Source organism: Oryx dammah, unplaced genomic scaffold (genome assembly GCF_014754425.2).
Source record: "Oryx dammah isolate SB20612 unplaced genomic scaffold, SCBI_Odam_1.1 HiC_scaffold_6, whole genome shotgun sequence".
Taxonomy (NCBI): Eukaryota; Metazoa; Chordata; class Mammalia; order Artiodactyla; family Bovidae; genus Oryx; species Oryx dammah.
The window spans coordinates 29,774,456-29,798,214 of record NW_024070190.1 but is presented as its reverse complement, the minus strand read 5'-3'; the positions used below and the strand labels follow the sequence as shown (position 1 = coordinate 29,798,214).

The 23,759-nt window shown below is 38.7% G+C and overlaps 2 protein-coding genes across 2 annotated transcripts in view; both read left to right on the top strand.

The window, feature by feature from the left end:
- ADK (adenosine kinase) overlaps positions 1 to 23,759 on the top strand; it is a 536,287-nt gene that overhangs the window by 3,608 nt on the left and 508,920 nt on the right. The gene's annotated exons all lie outside the window — the stretch shown is intronic.
- On the top strand, positions 3,838 to 4,703 carry LOC120865301 (nuclear ubiquitous casein and cyclin-dependent kinase substrate 1-like). The gene has a single exon (XM_040242485.1). It carries the CDS (start codon positions 3,914 to 3,916, stop codon positions 4,643 to 4,645), a length of 732 nt encoding a protein of 243 aa, XP_040098419.1. The 5' UTR covers positions 3,838 to 3,913; the 3' UTR covers positions 4,646 to 4,703.

The window sequence follows — 23,759 nt, the reverse complement described above, 5'->3', positions numbered from 1 at the left end:
AACCAGGTGGAAAATAGGGTGTCTGGCTTTAAAGAAAAGTTTGTTTGGAGGTAGAAATGGGGGAGAGCTGCCTCTGTTGGGGAACTACATCTGTTTGGTCTGACTGAAGCTGGAAGGTATAAAGGGGTCCAGGTTTTGTACTGAACACTTTCGCCTGTGTGATCTTTCTGTCTGTGTCCTTCAGACCTAATTTTAACTGCTGAATATCTCCTTCGGAGTGTCTTGCTGACACTTCAAAGTCATATATATCAAGCTAAATTCACCTGTTGTCCTAAATCTGCACCTTTTTCCATGGTCTGTACATATGTTAATGGTGCCACTAACTTATTCCAAAGTTTGGAGCCTAGATGCTTGGTTCATTTTCCCTCTGTATATGGTTATCAAAGTTGGTCTTCTTCAATTATGGCTGATAAATTCCTTTTCTTTTCCATCCTGCTGCCACAACTCAAGTTTAAGACTTTATTTTGCTTAGACTTTGTGTTGACTTTCTCACCAGTCTCAAGTTCTGCCTAAGTTTCATTAAGACTAGCTCAACATATTCATCATAGAAAATACTTGTAAGCTCTGAAGTTGATGTTAGGAAAGGCTGAATCTGAAGAGCCATTGTAACTCTTTCTGATGTTAGTAATTACACATTTTTCTGGGTCATGGTTTAACAATTACACATTGTTCTAGGTCATGACTTTTATATAACTTATACGTATAAATTATATATAATTTTAATCTTTATTAAAAAGGAAACAGACAGCACTTCTCCAGTCAGCAAATGTTGAACTTTCCTCAAGTTATTGTTGCCTAACCATTTCTCTTCTATGGGCTCCTTTTAGTCTTTCCTTCTGTCTTTTACTTCACTAATCTCTCTGTTGTAAAATTGTGTATTAAACCTCGGAAAAGTCTATAAGTATTTTGGATGACAAAGCAACAGTATTAGCAACCTCTTTTTTTAAAACACTTTTTTTTTAAATTTCAGAAAATTCCCTGGAATATGATTTTTATAAATGGAGCATACTGTTCCTGGGGTGGCCTGTTGTGAGGATTAAATGTGGAAAATGTATGCATAGTAGAAAAGAGAAAGGGTGATTGATCATGTGTCAGTAGTGTGTTGCTCAGCGCCTGGTCCTTAGGAGCTATTCAGTTAATGTTTGTTGAGTGAATTAGCAGCACAGCGTAGAGTGAGACTAATGAGTTTTACTTTTTTAGATCTTATGCTTTTAACAGTGCAGCCTAAAATTAAGTTTGGCTCTTTTTAGGTGACATTGCATGTTGTTGACTCACATTACAAATTTAATCCTTTAATATTAAAGCTTTTGACTATGAAGTAAAATGAAAAATGGAACTCTTGGAGGTACTTTGTATGAATGCCTTAATAAAGTCCTTTCCTAGGCATTATAAATTAGGGCAGAGTGAGGGTGGTGAAAAGGCAGAGTCAGAGGAAAGCCTCCATGGATGGTCCTGGGTATCTAGAGATAAACATGAAATGCGTGGAGCCCAGGCAAAGTCAGAAGGACTTTTGGTAAAAAGGCATTGAAAACTAAGTTTCTGGTATTAGGTATAGGCCTAGGCTGAATAACACTAAACAAAACATGAGGCCAGTTGCTACTTTCTACCTGGAATATGGCTTGACTTCCAGCCAATAAAATCCTGTCTGTATGCAAAATATTCGGAGTTAAATCAAAATTCTCGAGCATTCTGGTCAGGATGGAAGCCAGCAGAGCAGTAGTTAAGAGCATGGTCTCTGGAATCAGACCTTTGGTCCTTGGTCCTTATTAGCTGGTAATCTTGGTAAGATTGTTTAATGGCCCCATGTCTCTGTTTTCTCACCTTTGAAATGGGTATAATAAAAGTACTTACCTCAAAACATTGTTGAGAGGATTTCATGAAAAAAATATATAAAGTTGGCTCATAGTATGTCTTCAGTAAATGTTAGCTATTGTTGTTGTGGTACTGTTTATCCTGCTTTTGGCTCCCTCAGTTCAGTCCAGTCGCTCAGTCGTGTCTGACTGTTTGCGACCCCATGAATTGCAGCACGCCAGGCCTCCCTGTCCATCACCAACTCCCGGAGTTCACTCAGACTCGTGTCCATCGAGTCCATGATGCCATCCAGCCATCTCATCCTCTGTCGTCCCCTTCTCCTCCTGCCCCCAATCCCTCCCACCATCAGAGTCTTTTCCAAGGAGTCAACTCTTCGCATGAGGTGGCCAAAGTACCGGAGTTTCAGCTTCAGCATCATTCCCTCCAAAGAAGTCCCAGGGCTGATCTTCAGAATGGACTGGTTGGATCTCCTTGCAGTCCAAGGGACTCTCAAGAGCCTTCTCCAACACTACAGTTCAAAAGCATCAATTCTTCGGAGTTGGAAGATAGTACTGAGTAATTCTCCCAGTTGTAGTACAGAGAAATCAAGAAAAATCAAGAGAATATATATATGTATATATACACATGTATGTTATGTTCAGTCATTAAGTCGTATCTGACCCTTTGCAATCCCATGGACTGCAGCATGCCAGCATCCCTGTCTTTCCCTGTCTTCTGGAGTTTGCTCAAATTTATGTCCATTGAGTCAGTGATGCTATCTAACCATCTCATCCTCTACCACCCCCTTCTTTTGCCTTCAATCTTTCCCAACATCAGGGTCTTTTCCACTGAGTCAGCTCTTCCCATCAGGTGGCCAAAATATTGGAGCTTCAGCTTCAGCATCAGTCCTTCCAGTGAATATTCAGGGTTGATTTCCTTTTGGATTGACTGGTTTGATCTTGCAGTCCAAGGGACTCTCAGGAGTTTTCTCCAGCACCACAATTCAGAAGCATCAATTTTTCAGTTTTCAGCCTTCTTTATGGTCCAACTCTCACATCTGTAAATGACTGCTGGAAAAACCATAGCTTTGACTATCCTGACCTTTGTTGGTAAAGTGATGTCTCGGCTTTTTAATACGCTGTCTAGGTTTGTAATGGCTTTTCTTCCAAGGAGCAAGAGTCTTAATTTCATGGCTGCAGGCACCATCCGCAGTGATTTTGGAGCCCAAGAAAATAAAGGCTGTCACTGTTTGCATTGTTTCCCCATGTATTTGCCAGGAAGTGATGAGACTGGATGCCATGATCTGAGTTTTTTGAATGTTTAGTTTCAAACCAGCTGTTTCACTCTCCTCTTTCACCCTCATCCAGAGACTCTAGTTCCATTTCACTTTCTGCCGTTAGAATAGTATCATCTATATATTTGAGGCTTTTTATATTTCTCCTGGAAATCTTGATTCCAACCTGTGATTTATTCAGCCCGACATTTCACTTGATGTGCTCCACGTGTAAGTTAAATAAACAGGGTGACAATATACAGCTTTGTCATACTCCTTTCCCAATTTTGAACCAGTCCATTGTTCCATGTAAGGTTCTAACTGTTGCTTCTTGACCTGCATGCGAGTTTCTCAGGAGACAGGTAAAGTGGTCTGGTATTCCCATCTCTAAGAATTTTCCACAGTTAGTTGAGATCCACACAGTCAAAGACTTATAGTGTAGTTGATGAAGCAGAAGATGTTTTTCTGGAATTCCCTTGTTTTCTCTATAATCCGACAAATTGGCAGTTTGATCTCTGATTGTCTTACCTTTTCTAAACCCAGCTTGTACATTTGGAAGTTCTCCCTGGAAGTACATACATATGTGTAAAAATTGAGGCACCAACTAATGTCTAATTAGGAATTCCAGATCCATTTTGAAGAGACTGGGGAGCTGGGGGCTCATCTGATTAAGGGGCCCTGAACCAGGGAGCGGCGGAGTCTGAGAAGCCAGCAGCTCGAGTCTGAGAAGCCAGCAGCTCGGGGCTCGGCGGCAGCGGCCGAAGTTGGGGGGGGTGGGGCGCTGAGCGCGCGGGGTTGGGGGGGTCCTGGTCTTTGGCTCCTCGACTCGGTCCTGTTTCCACAGCGAACATGTCTCGGCCTGTCAGAAGTAGGAAGGTCGTTGATTATTCACAATTTCAGGAATCCGATGATGCTGATGAAGATTATGGAAGAGATTCAGGCCCTCCAGCTAAGAAAATTCGATCATCTCCCCGAGAAGCTAAAAATAAGAGGCGATCTGGAAAGAATTCACAGGAAGATAGTGAGGACTCAGAAGAAAAAGATATGAAGACTAAGAAGGATGATTCTCATTCAGCAGAGGACAGTGAAGATGAAAAAGAAGATCATAAAAACGTGCGCCAGCAACGGCAGGCAGCCTCTAAAGCAGCCTCTAAACAGAGGGAGATGCTCATGGAAGATGTGGGCAGTGAGGACGAGCAAGAAGAGGAGCATGAGGCGCCATTCCAGGAGAAAGATTCCGGCAGTGATGAGGATTTCCTAGGAGAAGGCGATGGTGATAGTGACTATGGCAGTTCAAAAAAGAAAAACAAAAAGATGGTTAAGAAGTCGAAGCCTGAGAGAAAAGAAAAGAAAACGCCGAAGCCCAGGCTAAAGGCCACAGTGACGCCACGTCCTGTGAAAGGCAAGGGGAAAGTGGGTCGCCCCACAGCTTCAGAGGCATCAAAGGAAAAGACTCCTTGTCCCAAAGAAGATGATGAGGAACCAGAAAGTCCTCTGGAAAAGAAAACGTCTTCAAGCCCTCCACCTGAGCAATCTGGGGATGAAGGGTCTGAAGATGAAGCCCAGTCTGGGGAAGATTAAAAGTGATGATGGTCTGGGGAGAGATTTTATTTAAAAAACCAAAAAAAAAAAAAAGAGAGAGAGAAAGAAAAAAAAAGAGGGGGAAAAAAAAGAAAAGCTACTTAAGATAGAATATGGTTTTGGCTATGGCTTGACTCATGGGCTTTCAATGCTTTTTTTCCCCTTTTGTTGAAAATAACATTTTCTTCTTTTCTTCTTTTTCTTCTTTTTTTTTTAAAGAAAAGCATTGTATGTTTAATTTACCTTTTTTGTCTATTGGTCTCTTCGTCATGACCCCCCCTTCCCCCCCCCTTCCCCAATGAAAGCCATGTTAAATTAATCACTGGATTGACTGCTTCTCTTTTTATTTTTAATGGAGGGTATGCCACAGTTGTAAAGCAGTAAGATTTGAGGTAAACACTATGAAAATTTTGCTTTTTGCTAAATGGTAGCAAGTTGAACAGGAATCAAAAAATGTAGAAGGTTTTAGTTAAAAGTTATTGCTTCTTTCTCTACCTGAATTAAAAAAAAAATCAGTTGTCATCTAATACAAGTTTATATTCTATATACAAAAATACGGATGTCTAAACAATCATGATGTTAAACTTCTACTGATGGGGCGGGTAGGAGATAAAGATGAATTCTGAACTGCTACTAAAGGTATTCATGTTTTTTACTGTGGGGGTAGGGAACTGAGGTTACCTGACCCTGTTTGGGGATATAGGTTTGCTTGTTTTTAGTTTCATCACTTGTTATCTCTAGGAGACTCGGAGCCAGTGATCCTTTTATTCAGCTACAGTCTTTAAAGAACTTTAAAAAAAGGCAAGGGCCGCCAAAACTTAAATCTTTCTTAATTTCCTATCCAAAACTCAAATCTTTCTTGATTTCCTATTTCATTCTCTAATGGTTCATGTTTTTAAATATATATATGTATCTATTCTGTTTCTTGAATAAAAAATTTTACCAAGGATCAAAAGAAGAAACCCTAGAATTAAAATGGGGAGATCTATATATCACAGTGGATTTCTTCTCAAACTGACAATGTTTAGGTTTTAACTGAAATAAAGTGCCAATTAATGTGAAACTCAAAAAAAAAAAAAAAAAGGAGTTCCAAAAAGAGGAAAGAGTGTGAATAGTGGAGAGGCAATGTTGTTTTGCTGAAAGTTTTCTTTCAATTTAGGATTGAAGGATTCATTAATAAACCACTGCTGCTGCTGCTAAGTCACACAGTAAATAATTTCAGTATTTAACACAGGATTATTTGACTTAATAGTCATATAGTCATTTCTTTACCACTAGAGTCCATATGGTCATTAAAAGAAAAGAAATAGAAACAATAGAGGCAGTAACATATGCATCACCAAATTCTACATCCAGACTTGAACAGCACGGGGAAGTCCTGAGTAACAGCAGTCTGGAGTCCTAGTGGGGAAAAGGGTCCTGGGCGGTGTGTCGACCCCATAGGTGAGACCTCACATTGCAGTTTTGGAGGCTCCTGCTTGTGATCACAGGCCACTTGACTTGCTGGTAACAATTGTGCGATTACAGGTAGGCATGTAGTCCAGGCAGGGTCCAGGCAAGATCAGAAGTTGGTCAGAGGTCTGCTGCCTTACTTCTGAAGCCTGAACAAGACTGCCTCCATTTTAATTTCCCTAAAACATATTAGAAGAAATGATGACTGAGAATTTCCCAGAATTTAAGAAAGAGCAAAACCCTCAGGTTGAAAGAGTATTCCAGGTGCATTTAAGTGACATCATATGATATTTGTCTTTCTCTCTCTGACTTACTTCACTTAGTAAGTGACAATCTCTGGGCATCCACGTAGCTGAAAATAGCATTATTCCGTTCTTTTTAATGGCTGAGTAGCATCACACACACCACATCTTCTTTATCCATTCTTCTCTCACTGGACATTTTGGTTTCCGTGTCTTCGCTATTTTAAACAGTGCTGCTATGAACATAGGGGTGTGTGTATCTTTTTGAATTACAGTTTTGTCTGGATATGTGCCCAGGGGTGGAATTGCTGGATCATGTGGTAACTCTATTTTTTTTTTCCCCTTGGAAATTTATTTTTATTTATTTATTTATTTATTTTTTTACTTTAAAATATTGTATTGGTTTTGCCATTTGTTTTGCCTACTGGCTATACCAGTTTACATTCAAATTGTGGGTTATTACTTTTTCTTTTTTTGTATTTTCCAACTGTTCTACATTGAACATATATATTAGGACTTGATTTTAAGCTGGAGGAACTTGATGTATACTGAATACGTATTTTGGTCAAGTGCTGAGTGGCTGAGTATCATTATAGAATGGACCTCTGGGATACTAAGTAAACCTGAAACTTTGTAAAATAAGCGTTAAGATTTTCATATAGGTTATAGTCTTTTCATCTTTATTTCTGAACTCCCCAAAGCTCTGAAAACTGGAAATTAAAAAAAAAATGGTTTGAGATAGAATTAATTTGCCAGCAAAACTTGAACAGTTGTGAGGCTCTCTATAGTATTTATTTGTTGACACAAATGTGTGTGTTTTGCTGTAGATATATCTGCTTGTTAATGGCATGCTGCATGAAACCTTCCTGGGCAGTTTACAAAATATAGTACATAGAGTGTATTACCTTCCTAAAATTCACAAACTTCTGAATCTCATACAATTCTGGCCCTAAAACATACCTTGCCCCAAGGATTCAATAAAAGGATTGAGGGCCTTTTGAAAAATTTAAATACTAAATTTTTTGTTGTTGTTCAGTCGCGAAATTGTGTCTAACTTTGCAGCCTCATAGACTGCAGAACACCAGGCTTCCTTGTCCTTCACTATTTCCTGGAGTTTGCTCACTCATGTCCATTAAGTCAGTGATACTATCCAACCATCTCATCAAACTCTGTTTTTAAAAATTCAGTTTTTTAAAGTTTACTATTGTGAGGAAACAACAGTTTCTCATCAGAATCACTTGCTAAAATATTCCTGCAGTCCCCATTCTACATGTCGATAATTCTAAATCAATGCTTGTTTCAAAGGTCTTGTTTGGCTAGTTCTACCATAGTATGTGTGCTGGTTATGTCATTGAGTTATTAGGTTTTTTTTTTCCTTTCTGATATTAACTGACTAAGGTAAAGACTTCAGGTTTTTGAATTTCACAATTTAGAAGGCGTATTTCACTGGAAGTGGTCTCATGAACTGAAGTTTCAGGTACTACTTGAAGATGATACCTTTTGAGTATTTTCCAAAGCAGATTTAAAGTTGTTGCCCTCTCTTCTATGTTTTACTTCTGGTGTTTTTGTTTGTATTTGTGCCCTCACATGATTTCTTTAAAAATGTTTCTGTTTAGAAAACAATAATTAGCTTTCAACATAAGAACATTTGAATTTCCACTTGGAATTTGGCTTTTATCGCATGCATGCCGATTTCAACACCTTCTGTAGAATAAGAAATTGTGTACAGCAATTATGTAAGAAACCCAGTTTGCTTACTTATTAATAGGCTCTCACAATTTTGTCTGCAAGCTGCACTTAGTCATTAGCAAACCCTGCTATTTTTCTGTGTTAGCTGCAAATACAAGATTATAGGTCTGGAAGTAGCCTATGTGATCACTGATCACTCACAAAATTAGCGATTATTGGAAATGATATTGAAGTAGTTGCTTGACTTTTTTGCCTTCTAGAGACTGGGGCTGGACTTTGGTGTATCCCTAGTAGAACCCGCTGGGGTCCAGCCCTCGCAGGATCCAGGGGAACCCGAAGGAAAAATGGTGTTGGCGATTGATTTACATAGAGATAAGGAAAGAATATTGTAGATAAGAAAATAGAGGAGAGAAAGAGGCTGATATTCCTTGGTTTACATAGAAAGTCAATAAAACTCCGAGACAAGAAGTTTGCCCTGTTTATGGAGGCCACAGGTGCCCTCCCGGTCTCCCGAGGAAGTGAAGACGCAGAACGTCTTCCTGTTCAGGTCTTAGAAACCCAGGCAGATAAGTGAACGCAGGGAGCCTCTGTGCTCCAAGGGATCAGCCTGAAAAAGAGAGGGAGAGAGGGAGAAAGAGAATGATTGACACGGGGAGACCAAGCTGCTTCCGTGAGCGAGGCCCCAAAGCTTTATTTTTCAAAAGGTACTTTTATACCTTGCCTTATACATAGAGGGAAATGAAAGATGCAAGATCATACAGAGTCAGCTCAAACATTCCAGCAGTTTTGCCCTTATCGAAACCAGGATTTTTTCTGCAAACCTTTCCCACAAATGATGTTGTGTACATTATCTTCTGGCCTTGGAGGCCTGTGAATATTTTATGACCCTCTTTTGATAAAGGCTGCTCAACCAGAAAACTTATTTTCCCTCAAAGTGTTTTTTTCTTTATATTTCTAATCTATGTCAGCCTCAGAAAATGCCAAACAGAGTTACACTTCACAGAGTAAAGGTGCAGTGAGTTACAAGAAAGAACCAATTAGCTCAAAAGTCTGATGTGGTTAATTTCAAGGCTACAGTTGTTTTTCTTACATTCCAACTATGTTAACTAATGCACTCCCAGGTGCACAGTGGATAAGAGATATGGGAACTTAGCAACAAGCATTGGCCCAATAATGAAATCCTACACCAGCACTACTCTCATAACTTTTAACTCTTTGAAAGGCTCTATGTTTTAGGCTTTCCGTCCCTCTCACAGTTGGGAGGCTGTAAATAATCATATGCGTAGCTGCAAGAGTCTGGATATAGCTGCCAAGCAAGCTAGAATGCTAACAGAGGGGGTTTGATTTGAAATATTCCTCTCATGTCCAAGAGACTTATTATCTAGAGCCCTAAGTTGATTTTCTCCAGAGAAGGGTAGTCAGGGATAACCCCCTGTATATCAGGAAAGTTGGTGAAAGACACAAGATAGTAAGACAGACAGATTCTGGTCTTGGGGTAGATGCTCAAGAAGGCCCAGGGAGACCCTCGAGTCCCTAAGCCTTGCTTAACAGTTCTCTTCCACTTGACCTTTGCCATGGGTGGGATCACCCGTGCTGGCTCCCGGCAAGAACCATTTCTAATTCTCTAAGAGACTCAGTTGACTCACAGAGCGGGAAGTCTAGCCAAATATGACTCATTCTAGGAGTGCATCCCTAGCTTCTATTATCCTCTGGTATTGAATTTATTTCTCACACAGGCCATCTTAAATGTAGTAAGAAAGACAGCACTTTTCATCCCTAAGCCCACAATCTCATGAGCCCAAAGGCAAGACTTTCCACATCTTGGATGTACTCTTACTCTTTTTTCTCTCTGTGTGTGTTTATATATGTTGGGGGGTGTATGGATGTTGAGGAAGACACTATAATCAACAGCTCTACCAGGAACTTGAAGGGTGCAGGAGGTGGTGTCATTCTCTCAGCAAGAGAAAAATTCATTATGGCACTTAAAGAAAATATTTATGAAAATGAACAAACAATCCTCTCCTGTCTCCTGCTGCCACTGGAAACCTCATTCCTCAAGGTCTAGACAAAGTCTATCTTCCTTATAAAATTTTCCTAATCACCCAGCCTGGGAATGGCTCTCTCTGGTGCTTGGTACTTTATGCCTGGTATTATTGCAGTGCACAGTATGTGCATGTTTTATCTTGTCTACTGCTACTTGAACTCAGGAAACTAGTTGAATAACTCTCAATGCTTTATAACTAATTACTTCGTTGCAACACAGGCACTACATTTTTGTTCAATGAATTAATTAACTCTTTAAAGTTTGAAGCTTATCTTTGTGGTATTCAGTGGTGCAAAATGGAATCATATATTGACTGTAAATTGTTATCTGTTCAGAAGAGTTGATAGAACTCTTACCTGAAAATGTTTCATGGTTCTTGGACCTTTGTTTTTTATTGTTATGTGGAGTGAGCTTGTGTGTGAAATAAATCCAATGCTGGAGGACAGAGGCCAAGAGATGCACTCTAGACTGCATTTCTGTTCTTACTGATGACTGTAGTGAGCTTTGACTATGATAATCATTTCATGCATTTGTCCATAGGGAAAATTACCTCAAAATAAATATATTTCTCCTATATTAATGGCTTCCCAGGTGGCACAGTTGGTAAAGTGTCTGCCTGCCAGTGCAGAAGATGCAAGGGACTCGGATTAGATCCCTGGGTCCAGAAGATCCTCTGGAGGAGGAAATGGCAACCCATTCCAGTATTTTTGCTTGGAAAATTCCATGGACAGAGGAGCCTGGTGGGCTACAGTCCATAGCACTGCAAAGATTTGGATACAACTAAGCACACACAACCAACCAACCAACAACCCTATATTAATAGAAACGTATTATTAAGGCCATGTTGTCAGTGTTTTCTTTCTTAAATATAGTACAACTGCTTATTTGGTGGAGAAATGAATTTTCTGAAAGAGTGAATTTACATAGAACTCAGTGACCTATCAGAATGGTCAGTCTTTTCCCTCTGGTTTTGCAAGTCCATATTTAGTGAGATTATTTGCATTGTAATGAACCCCAAAAGCAGTGAAGGTTAGCAGTATTGTTCTTGATTTCATAACATACTGTGTAACAATGTACTTGTAACCAATAAGTGATATCCCAAAATGGTCTTTTTAAGAAATTTGTCTCTATTGACTCATCCAAGAGGCGTCACTTGAAAACTATTGAAATAGAGCAAAATAATCAAATTCAGATGTCTTAGGGTTTTCAAATTCCTTTAAGCTTGATGTAGCAAAGTAAATAGTTTTACCCTTTGAACCCTTGAGCTAAAGTTTGGAAAGCCATGTTAAGTTTCTGAGTTAAGCAAGTTAAACAAGAAAATTTTATCTTTTTAAACAAACAGTTCATATGTGTTGTCTTTGAAGTTAACCACATTAGAGATTTGAACATTTTCTTATTTTATAGGCATGGCTAAGAAGTCTTTGGTTCCTCCTAAAATAGAGTTTTTCAGAAACTGTTTTTCTTATGCAGAGCTCACTAGAGACCTTCGACTTCACTTCAATGTGAAGCCTGAATAAGCTACATTCCTGAAAAGACTTGTTAGTATCCTGTAACTATCACGTCAGACTCAAAGCTCTTTAAATGCTCTCTTGTTGAACAAGATGTTGCTTCTTTTTACTCATAAAACAGGTTAAAGCAGGCTTTCTTAGGCTGCTTTTAGGAGCTTTTAGCTGCTTTTCTTAGGCTTCCCTTTTAGGAACTATTTTGGTGTATCCCAAGAATGCCAGGGAATGCTGGTATGGGTAGGAGTAGGAACAGGGGTGGGAAGAGATGTCTAGGTGTGCAGACTCTAAGGTAGGGTAGGATCTCATGGAGTTGAAGTTTCCTGCAAATCTCAGTATTAGCCAGATGTGGTTTCGAAATGATAATTTACAATTTCACATGATTTTTTTAAAAACTCTGAACATGTTTTAGACCCTTTAGATTGTTAGTGCCTGGGGAGGTACTTAAAATCAGTCTCATATTTACCTTGTGTTTAGAGAATTGAAGGCCAGTGAGGTTAAATATATTGGAGAAGGAAATGGTAACCCACTCCAGTATTCTTGCCTGGAGAATCCCAGGGATGGAGGAGCCTGGTGGGCTGCTGTCTATGGGGTCGCACAGAGTCAGACACGACTGAAGCGACTTAGCAGCAGCAGAGGTTAAATAAGAGTCACGTAACATAGCTATTAAGTATCTGAAATGAAATTTGATGCCAAGGCTTATAATTTCTCATGGTCCTACTTTCTAGAACAGGAAATGAAGTATCTTTTTTTTTAAAGATAAAAATAACATATGAATATGTCAATAACTTTCACTTACCTTTTCTTACTGATCCTCACAAGGCCACCAGATAACTGCTTTTTGCTGAGGAAATAGACCCAGGTAGGTTAAGCGTCCCTAAGTAGTAAGCTCTCATTTCACACTCAGGACATCTGATTGACATTTCTTGGTCTGTGTATTATACTCTGAAGACAGAAATCGAAAACTTGTCAAAATAAATTCTGTGTGTGAGAGAGAAGCACACTATTTAAGAAAATTCTGTTTGCTAATCTTGTTTAGATCTTTGTCTTTCAAGTTCTCTTATTCACATATGGAAGTGTCCAGCCCTCCTCACCCCCTAAAGTAAACTTGTGGGATATACTTAATTGTATGCTTTGCAATGGATTAACTCATTGAACTTCAGTTTTGAGCAGGTTGTGTTTTCCATTAAAAGCCTTTTTTGCTTAGCATAAGCCAATTTTGCTTATGTTTTGAGAGTTAAAATGTTCCAACTAAGAGAACAATCTCTGGTAAGTTTTTATTTACTTTGGATATTTTGTACTTTTCTCTGATATTGATGATTTGAATGTTATGACTTAGCATTATTAATTATTATAATAATATGAAATAACCATTACTGTCCACAGAATTTAATATGCTAAAGATTATACAATAAATGGCAGAGATAGGGTTCAAACCTGAACCTGTCTTAATGTTTAGTAATTAGCTCAAATATTCAGGTTTATATAAACAATACAGCAGGAATCAATAGTGATTTGTGGGATTAAAAAAAATAAGCCCTTTGCTTCAAAAATACTCCTAAATTATACATGAAACTATTACTAGTAATCTAAAAATCTATTAATTAATCTTAATATTATTAATAATTTAAAATTTCATAAAACTATTCTACCAAATCTGAGATGGCAGCGGTGAGGATTCTTTTTCATTAGGAAAGAACTGCAGCCACAATTAGTCTTGGAACTCATTCAGAAAAAAGGCAACATTTTTAAAGAAATGATAAAATGTTCAGTTAGCTTACTTTTAAGGATATGACTGTAACATTTCATTAAATTCAACTGATACTTAAAAGGTCAATTTTATAATGCTTGAGAACCATAGGAAAAAGGAAGTCGGAGTAAGAAAATGCAGATCTGTGAAAAGAAGAGGGGAAGTAAAAGGAAGTGATATAAAAAAAGGACAGAGTTCCTCTTAGCTATTTCTGATTTCTGCATCACTTCCAACATCAGACATCTCTGTTTTTCAGCTTTTCATTCAGCTCTGAAGTGTGTATTTGAGTTTGTGAGAAACTTCTTGTTATGAACTGTAATACCTGTGGTCTCTTAGGATGGTATAGGGAAAAAGAGCTTTGCATTATTTTCAGAACTCTTGGGTCCTATTAAGGTTTCTGTCTAGGTTTGTGTATACACCTGTGAAGTGAGTAGTCTAGATTAAAAAGCTTTTCAAACTAGATCATGAATCAATTTGGGTGTAGAAAAAGTGGTATTTTATAAAAGGAAAATAGAAAGTGTCAGTGCATTGAATATGGCAAGGATAAATACTGCTTTGTGAAATATTTCTGTTATGTGTATTTATGGAGTATTAGTTGCAGTGCCAAATGTATTTTCACAATGAGTTTGATTTTTCTGTCCTAAAATTTAGGGGCTTCAAAGAGCAGCCATTTTATTAGAGTTAATGGTTTTATGGGTCAGGAGTAGCTGGTTAATTCTTCTGCTCCATGTGGTATTGGCTAGGATCACTTGGAAGTATTTAGCTGATAATACGGAGAAGGCAATGGCGCCCCACTCCAGTACTCTTGCCTGGAAAATCCCATGGACGGAGGAGCCTGGTAGACTGCAGTCTGTGGGGTAGCTAAGAGTCGGACACGAGTAAGCGACTTCGCTTTCACTTTTCACCTTCATGCATTGGAGAAGGAAATGGCAACTCACTCCAGTGTTCTTGCCTGGAGAATCCCAGGGACGGGGGAGTCTGGGGGGCTTCCATCTATGGAGTCGCACTGAAGCGACTTAGCAGCAGCAGCAGCTGATAATAGGTCTGGTCTGTTTTGGTAGAGGTGACTGGAAATCTTGGCTGGATTCCTCTTTGTGTAGTTTGAGTGCCTCTCCGTGTGGTTTCTTCATCCTGGTGGTTGGATCTCCTTGAGAGAAGCTCAGGTCTCCAAGAGACCAAGGCAGGAGCTGGCAGTCCTTTATGGCTAAAGCGTGACTGAATTTGTCTATCTAAGCTTTTAATTCTGCTGCTGTCCTTTGAATGATGATTCATTTCAATAATCTATTCCCCTACCCTGCCACTTGCACAAATAACATTGAAAAATCTGTCAACTTTTGGTTTCGAAGTGCAGAGTTTAAATATGTATATTATTTTCACATGGTATATAGTGAATTTTCGGTTTTTGGAGAAATAATTTAAGGTCTAACCATTTTTGTGGAGTCCTAAGTTTGTTACCTAATGCTACCTAAAAGAACTGCCTTCTTATAATGTTTGGAGATTCCATTTGGATTTAATTACTTCTTCCCTTCATATATAGTCAGTCTGGAGCTGTTATGCTTTTGTTGAAATCTGGAAAAGTGCAAAATCTGTTCCCATCAAACCCCATTCCACCTCACAGTAAAGAAAACAAAACCATTAAACGTTTTTGTTATCAATCTAAAGGTTGTTATCACAAGAAAAAAAATCTTTGTGTATGGTTACGAATGTTAACTAGACATTTTGGTGATTATTTGCAATATATACAAATACCGAATCATCTGAAGCTAATACAATGTTAGGTGTCAATTATACCTGCAAAAAATATACTCATTTTTGTAAAATGTATATTTTATGATGTATTTTTAGCTGACAGAGACTTTCTAGAATAGGACTATTCCCTATGATAGAATTGTAGAGATTTTTTTATATATACTTTTTATTCTGTATTGGGGAATAGCCAATTAACAATGTTGTGTTAGTTTCAGGTGAGCAGCAAAGGGACTCAGTCATTCATACACATGTATCCATTCTCCTCTAAACTCCCCTCCCATCTAGGCTGCCAGGTAACCCTAAGCAGAGTTCCATATGCTATGCATAGGTCATTGTTGTTCATCTATTTTAAATCTAGCAGTGTGTACATTTCCATCCCAAACTCCCTATCACCTCCCTCCATCCTTCTCCCCAAAAGGTGTAGGGATTTGAAGAAATGTCCATATCAGCGTATCTGCCCATATTTGGAATATTAATAGCAGTCTCTTAGGATATAAGTAAAAGGGTTTTATCTTACCATACCCTTGGCTATTTAGAATCCCAGATCTTGAAGCAGTGTTTGAGTTTAACCTCTAGCTTTTTGGGAATGGGTTGGGCTGGTTATTTGACTAGTTACACTGGAGAATGATTATTTTTTTTGCCTCTGTCTGCAGACAAATGTCTTTTCATATAAACCACATTCATTTTAAATGTTCCTCCACCCCAGGCTATTCTTTCCCATCAAGAAAGACATGAAGATAATCAAGATTTCCTTCAAAGTAATAAAGGAGGAGAATGTGGAAAATGATAAGAATTTAGAATGAAATTCTGTGCATTTAAAATGCCAGTATTTAAAAATAAATATTAAAACCCACCCTCAAATGAAATGGGAGAGGGAATACTTAGGTGTATTTTAAGCTTGTAAATAGGCTTGTGAAGATAAATGTCTTATCTCGACCCCTGGCAAAGTGATATGTTATAGATGCTTGAAAGAATAAAGGGAAATAGCTCAGTCCTGTCCTCTTTGCGACCCCATGGACTGTAGCCTACCAGGCTTCTCTGTCCATGGGATTTTCCAAGCAAGGGTACGGGAGTGGGTTGCCATTTCCTTCTCCCTCCCAGGTTTCCCAGTAACAATGAGACTACTATCATTACCACCTCCACTGCCATCACTGCTGTATAAACTTCCAAGTGTTTCCATTTTAAATGCTTAGTTATTGCAGGAAAGCAGTCTACCCTGTTTCCACAAGGAGGGGTTGCGCTGTCTCTCTGCACCCTGAAATCCAATTTCAGGTCAATCTTTAGGCTGATGAGAGCCAGTGCCAGTCTGTGTCCTGTCCTAAAGACTGTGGGAGAAGATGGCCCTCTGCCCATGTAGTAGGGTCGAAGACAGGGCCTTCAGATCTAGATCAGTCCTCATAAGTGGAAACTAGGAGATTGCTGGTTACCATTGTTAGAATACACTGTTAGGAAAAAAAAAAAGCCCCAAAACACTGAATAAGAGATCAGTTTCATCATTTCTAAAAATCTCAGTAGAAACTGTTGTTCCTTAGAACTCTTTGGATAAAGCTGCATATTTTTTACTCTTATTTAGAAAATGATAGGCACTGGTTAGAGGACATACCCAAGGATAGCATGAATATATAAAAAATTTTTTTTCTTACAGTGGAGCCTTTTGTGGACATTTGTGGTTTCAATTTCTGAGTCTTGAAAGATCTTGCTAAGAAATAATTTGTAATTTTCCTAAAGCCTAAATTTCATTTGCACAAGATGAAAGGCTGAGATGGGATATTTTTTAGTTTTATAGTAAATTGAACCCTTGTATTCATTGTGTGCCTCTGAATTCTTGCAGACTGGTAAAAAAGATATTTTTCTTTGTCAAAAATCAGTCTTGTGATTTTGACAGAAATGAAATTGTGGTTGAAATTTAAAAAATGAAGAGCTCTAAGAGATATTTCTTGGTGGCAATTAGGAGTCTTGGCCAAATTAAAGATAAAAATGGCAGATTCATTGTCTGCTTAGATTTAACTATGAATAAGTACACATGGAAAAAAAAAAGAAACAACTTCTGAAAGTATTTCCTATGATGCTCCAGCTAATAAGAAAGCTGTTACTGGACTATTACATCGTATGGGTTGAAGTCACAGTATAGAGGTCTGGAACTTGGGTATTTATAAAAGTCTCAGACTTATGTCCGGAGAAGGCAATGGCACCCCACTCCAGTACTCTTGCCTGGAAAATCCCATGGACTGAGGAGCCTGGTAGGCTGCAGTCCGTGGGGTCGCTAAGAGTCGGACACGACTGAGCGACTTCACTTTCACTGTTCACTTTCATGCATTGGAGAAGGAAATGGCAACCCACTCCAGTGTTCTTGCCTGGAGAATCCCAGGGACAGCTGAGCCTGGTAGGAGGCTGTCTCTGGGGTCGCACAGAGTCGGACATGACTGAAGCGACTTAGCAGCAGCAGCAGCAAACTTACGTCAGTCTATCTTGGGTTTACTCTGATCAAACACTGTATAGTGGTAACTAGTCCCAGTTCTGGAGTCATACTGCCAGAGTTTGGATTTCTGCTCTGTAATGTATGACTTTCAGCAAATTATTTAACCTCTTTGAGTTTCAGTTTCTTTAAGTGTAAATGGTAATAATAAAATGTCTTCTATTATGGTTATAAATTCAAATGAGATAGTACTTGAAATATATATATAGCATGGTTCCTGGCACATACTAACCCCTCATTAAGTTGTACCTTGGAGAAGGGCATGGCAGCCCACTCCAATATTCTCGCCTGGAGAATCCCATGGACAGAGGAGCCTGGCAGGCTACAGTCCATGGGGTTGCAAGAGTCGGACACGACTTAGCAACTTAGAGAGTGACTGCTAGCAGGTGACTGCTAAGGTAGAATGGTTCCCCTCTTACGGTGTTGTTCAAATGAAACTGCATATACACTGATGGACAACTATTTAGTCTATTAATAGAAAATAGTAGGCACTACAGAGTAAGAATGACTAGAAAGAAAAATCTGTTTCCCAAGTTTTTATTTCTATCCCTGACCACTCCTAGAACTTGTCCTTTGAACTTGATTCTTGCCTTTTCCATATATCTTGGTAATAGCACCATTACTCAATTTAGTGCAAATTTACCCAATGTAGTCTAAAATCTAGGAGTTACTCTTGATTCCTTTGTTCTCCGTACTCCCCTGTATTTTGCAAGTCCTGTCATTCTGCCTCCAAAATGTCCACCACTATTTCTGTGGTTCAAATCAGAATTATTTGTCATCTTTGATACTGTAATAGGTTATTTATTTGGTTGCATCAGGTCTTAGTTGCGGCATGGGGGATCCAGTTCCCCAATCAGGGATTGAGCCTGAGCCCCCTGCATTGTGAACACAGAGTCTTAGCCGCTGAACCACGAGGGAAATCCGTGTCACAGGCTTTTAATTTAGTCTTTCTGCCTTCATGCTCCTGTGATCCATTCTCTGCACTGTAACCACATTCTCTTTTAAAACAGTATCAGATCATGTCATTCCTGTGTTTAAAACTTAATTGTTTAAAACTAATTCCTGTCTTGCTTATAACAAAATCTAAACTTCTGAGGCTCATCAAAGCTAAGACAGTCTGCTTCTTCTCTGACTACAGCCTTCCATCTCTTCCTTGCCTTTCTTCACACTGGCCTTCCAGTTACTTTAGTCATGTCTGTCTGGAATCCCTTCCCTACTTTGCTCTTCTTTGCTATTCAGTTCCCTGCTACTGGGGGCCTTCACTGACTACCCACTCTAAATGAGCCTTTCTCTGTGTTGATCTGCTGGCTTTATTTAATTCTCTGAATAGCACTGATGAGCATTTAATGATCTTATTTATTTCGTTATTCATCCCTATCCGCTCACTAGAATGCAAGTTCTTTAAGGGCAGTACATATTCTTGGTCGTTGCTCGGTCTCTAGTGTTCTGAGTAGTAGAGTGGAACTCAGGAATTATTTGTTGAGCTAATGAGTGATTGATCCCCCTCCCCCTTTTTTTGGCTATGCCTTGGATTGTGGGATCTTAATTCTCTGACTAGGGGTTGAACCCCTGACCTCAGTGGGGAAAGCATGGAGTCCTAACCTTCTGGACCACTAGGAAATTCCCGAGTGATTGAGTCCTAAAAGCTTGTTTGTGAAGTACCAGATTTATGGTAAAATAAAAATAAGAAAAAATCTTTTACATAGAAATTATACTTCACAAGATTACCAGCAATACTTTGAGTAGCACTATTTATTCTGTGATGTCCTTTTTAGATTTTTATGTTAAAATGCCCTTTTATGAAATGATAGTGCTATATTTAATTATGTAATTTAAATATATATTCTTGGCAGCATAAATAATTGGGAAGCTGTGTTGTCCTATACTTTTAGGTTGGAAGTTTTCTTTGACTTTTAGAGATTTGTGGTTCACTGAAAATAAAGCACTGTGTGGGTGTTCTTGGGAGGGAGTTTTGCTAAGAATTCTTACTAAATAAAGTTCAATCAATCAAATGTTATTATATTCTTCAAATTCTTCTGGGAAGTAAATTGTCAGTTTCCATTTAAAGATTAGGTTCTGTTTGAATATGTCATGTTAAAGTGAAATGTGACATAAGAATCTACAGACAATAATTTAAAGGAAATAAAAATAGTGAACCTCTTATATCTTTAGAGGTAATACATTTAGCAATGTTTCTTTGAATAACCTTGACCATAATGAAAGCAAAGTAAAACTGTACACATTTTATTTTCATTAAAATTGACCAATTCTTAAAAAAAAAAAAATCTACCCAATTTGTATTGAGTCACAAGTGGACAGTTGTTTTTTTTTTTTCCCACTGTCCAGTAAGAACTGAAAGGGACCTGAGATGTTGACTGTAACAAACGACCTTGCATTTCAGATAAGGAAACTAATGGTCAAAAGACATACTTTTTTTGTTTTGGTAGGCCTAGGCTTAGAATTCCCACCTCCTTATTCCTGTGCTTCCCCGGTGGTGCTAGTGGTAAAGAACCTGCCTGCCAAGGCAGGAGGTGTAAGAAACACAGGTTCCATTCTTGGGTATGGAAGATCCCCTTGAGGAGGGCATGACAGCTCACTCCAGTATTCCTGCCTGGAGAATCCCATAGACAGACGAGCCTGGCAGGCTGTAGTCCATAGGGTCACAAAGAGTTGGACAGGACTGAAGTGACTTAGCACGCAGACATTCTGTTTTGCTTAGTTAGGGATGTAATAAATTTTTGCTACTGTTAATGCGAAATGAATAGTATACAAATCCTTGTTTACATTTGTTCTATTTTATCTGATAGTTGGCTAAAACATGGAATTGGTGACACGTATTACCACAAAGCTTTCTAGAAATGTACCATCATATGGAAATACTTGTTTTATTGAACTCTTAACAACAAACTGGTTGTGTTGGAAGAGAACTTTGCTATTGTTTTGGGGTTGGAAGGATTTGTTGAAAAGGTAAGTCTACATATTTGTTATGGTATCTATAAATGTACTTCTTTAAATATTTGGGGATTAGCTATCTATGTGCTTATAGTGGCAGACTAGCCACATGATTAGATAAATAGAATATTTGCTTATCTATCTTTCTATGAGTAAATTATTCTGACCCACTGATCTTGATTCAACTCTTTGAATTGGAAGAAGGTTCAGTCAGTTCAGGCAGTTCAGTCGCTCAGTCGTGTCCGACTCTTTGCAACCCCATGAATCGCAGCACACCAGGCCTCCCTGTCCATCACCAACTCCTGGAGTTCACTCAGACTCACGTCCATTGAGTCAGTGATGCCATCCAGCCATCTCATCCTCTGTCATCCCCTTCTCCTCCTGCCCCCAATCCCTCCCAGCATCAGAGTCTTTTCCAATGAGTCAACTCTTCACATGAGGTGGCCAAAGTACTGGAGATTCAGCTTTAGCATCATTCCTTCCAAAGAAATCCCAGGGTTGATCTTCAGAATGGACTGGTTGGATCTCCTTGCGGTCCAAGAGACTCTCAAGAGTCTTCTCCAACACCACAGTTCAAAAGCATCAATTCTTCGGCCCTCAGCCTTCTTCACAGTCCAACTCTCATATCCATACATGACCACTGGAAAAAACATAGCCTTGACTAGATGGACCTTAGTCGGCAAAGTAATGTCTCTGCTTTTGAATATGCTATCTAGGTTGGTCATAACTTTTCTTCCAAGGAGTAAGCGTCTTTTAATTTCATGGCTGCAATCACCATCTGCAGTGATTTTTTTGGAGCCTAAATAAATAAAGTCTGACACTGTTTCCACTGTTTCCCCATCTATTTCCCATGAAGTGATGGGACCGGATGCTGTGATCTTTGTTTTCTGAATGTTGAGCTTTAAGCCAACTTTTTCACTCTCCTCTTTCACTTTCATCAAGAGGATTTTTAGTTCCTGTTCACTTTCTGCCATAAGGGTGGTGTCATCTGCATATCTGAGGTTATTGATATTTCTCCTGGCAATCTTGATTCCAGCTTATGTTTCTTCCAGTCCAGCGTTTCTCACGATATACTCTGCATATAAGTTAAATAAGCAGGGTGACAATATGCAGCCTTGACGTATTCCTTTTCCTATTTGGAACCAGTCTGTTGTTCCATGTCCAGTTCTAACTGTTGCTTCCTGACTTGCATACAGATTTCTAAAGAGGCAAGTCATGTGGTCTGGTATTCCCGAATTTTCCACAGTTTATTGTGATCCACACAGTCAAAGGCTTTGACATAGTCAATAAAGCAGAAATAGATGTTTTTTGGGAACTCTCTTGCTTTTTCCATGATCCAGCGGATGTTGGCAATTTGATCTCTGGTTCCTCTGCCTTTTCTAAAACCCGCTTGAACATCAGAAAGTTCACGGTTCACGTATTGCTGAAGCCTGGCGTGGAGAATTTTGAGCATTACTTTACTAGCGTGTGAGATGAGTGCAATTGTGTGGTAGTTTGAGCATTCTTTGGCATTGCCTTTGGGATTGGAATGAAAACTGACCTTTTCCAGTCCCGTGGCCACTGCTGAGTTTTCCAAATTTGCTGGCATATTGAGTGCAGCACTTTCTCAGCATCATCTTTCAGGATTTGAAACAGCTCAACTGGAATTCCATAACTTCCACTAGCTTTGTTCGTAGTGATGCTTTCTAAGGCCCAGTTGACTTCACATTCCAGGATGTCTGGCTCTAGATGAGTGATCACACCATCATGATTATCTTGGTCGTGAAGATCTTTTTTGTATAGTTCTTCTGTGTATTCTTGCCACCTCTTCTTAATATCTTCTGCTTCTGTTAGGTCCATACCATTTCTGTCCTTTATCGAGCCCATCTTTGCATGAAATGTTCCCTTGGTATGTCTAATTTTCTTGAAGAGATCTCTAGTCTTTCCCATTCTGTTGTTTTCCTCTATTTCTTTGCATTGATCGCTGAAGAAGGCTTTCTTATCTCTTCTTGCTATTCTTTGGAACTCTGCATTCAGATGCTTACATCTTTCCTTTTCTCCTATGCTTTTTGCCTCTCTTCTTTTCACAGCTATTTGTAAGGCCTCCCCAGACAGCCATTTTGCTTTTTTGCATTTCTTTTCCGTGGGGATGGTCTTGATCCCTGTCTCCTGTACAATGTCACGAACCTCATTCCATTGTTCATCAGGCACTCTGTCTATCAGATCTAGGCTCTTAAATCTATTTCTCACTTCTACTGTATAATCATAAGGGATTTGATTTAGGTCATACCTGAATGGTCTAGCGGTTTTCCCTACTTTCTTCAATGTAAGTCTGAATTTGGTAATAAGGAGTTCATGATCTGAGCTACAGTCAGCTCCTGGTCTTGTTTCTGTTGACTGTATAAAGCTTCTCCATCTTTGGCTGCAAAAGTTAAAAATTCCGATTGACTGCTTTTCCCCAGAGTGACGGATAGGATTGAAATAAATTGCTTAGAAAATTGATCAAAAGTTTTTTAGTAGTTACTCAGTAGCTAACCGTGTGTGTATTTGTATGTGTATGGTTGAAAAAAACTGGGTGGAAGAGAGGGTAGGGAAAGATTAGAAAAGGAGCATGAAAAGCTGAGGAAAGGAACATGCCATGAATGGAAAAAGCTGCTGCCTTTATCTGGAAAGACATGTCTTTTATCTTTACCTGATTGACTCTAAAAGAAGGATCACCCATGAACCCTGTTTACTGAAATAACATGTTTATATCTATACCTGCAGAAATGAACTGTTACCTAAGTATATTTTAGATAATACACTTTAAAAAAGTTGTGTTGACTGGTTATGAGTACAACCCCCCCCCCCCAAAAACAAAATATTGATTGTTAGATGCAAAGTGTTACTTCTCAAAAGTTGGTTGTTTTTTTTCAAAAAAATCTTTGAATTTGATATGACTTTAATTATATTGAATATTTGAACATTGCAGACTTTTATCATCGCTTTATAACATACAGTATACTATATTTGTTTAAAAGCAGGGTTTCAAATCTAGCTTTTTTGTGTACCACCTTTTTTTCTTTACCTTTATTATTAAAAATCAAAAGTAAGTGTCAACAAAAGCATGAGTAAAAGTTCATTTATTTTTCACAGGACCAAGTTCATGTTAGCTTTCATATCATGCTTCTCAGAGATATAATTTTAACAAGTGTGGTAATAACAAAGTAATACTCATGTCTTGTGCTAAGGACTCTATTAGACACTTTACTAGAATGAATTAATTTTTAATCTTCTCAA

What these genes read in the sequence shown, in the direction of transcription:
- LOC120865301 (XM_040242485.1), top strand. Translation starts at nt 3,914, where the DNA reads ATGTCTCGGCCTGTCAGAAGTAGGAAGGTCGTTGATTATTCACAATTT.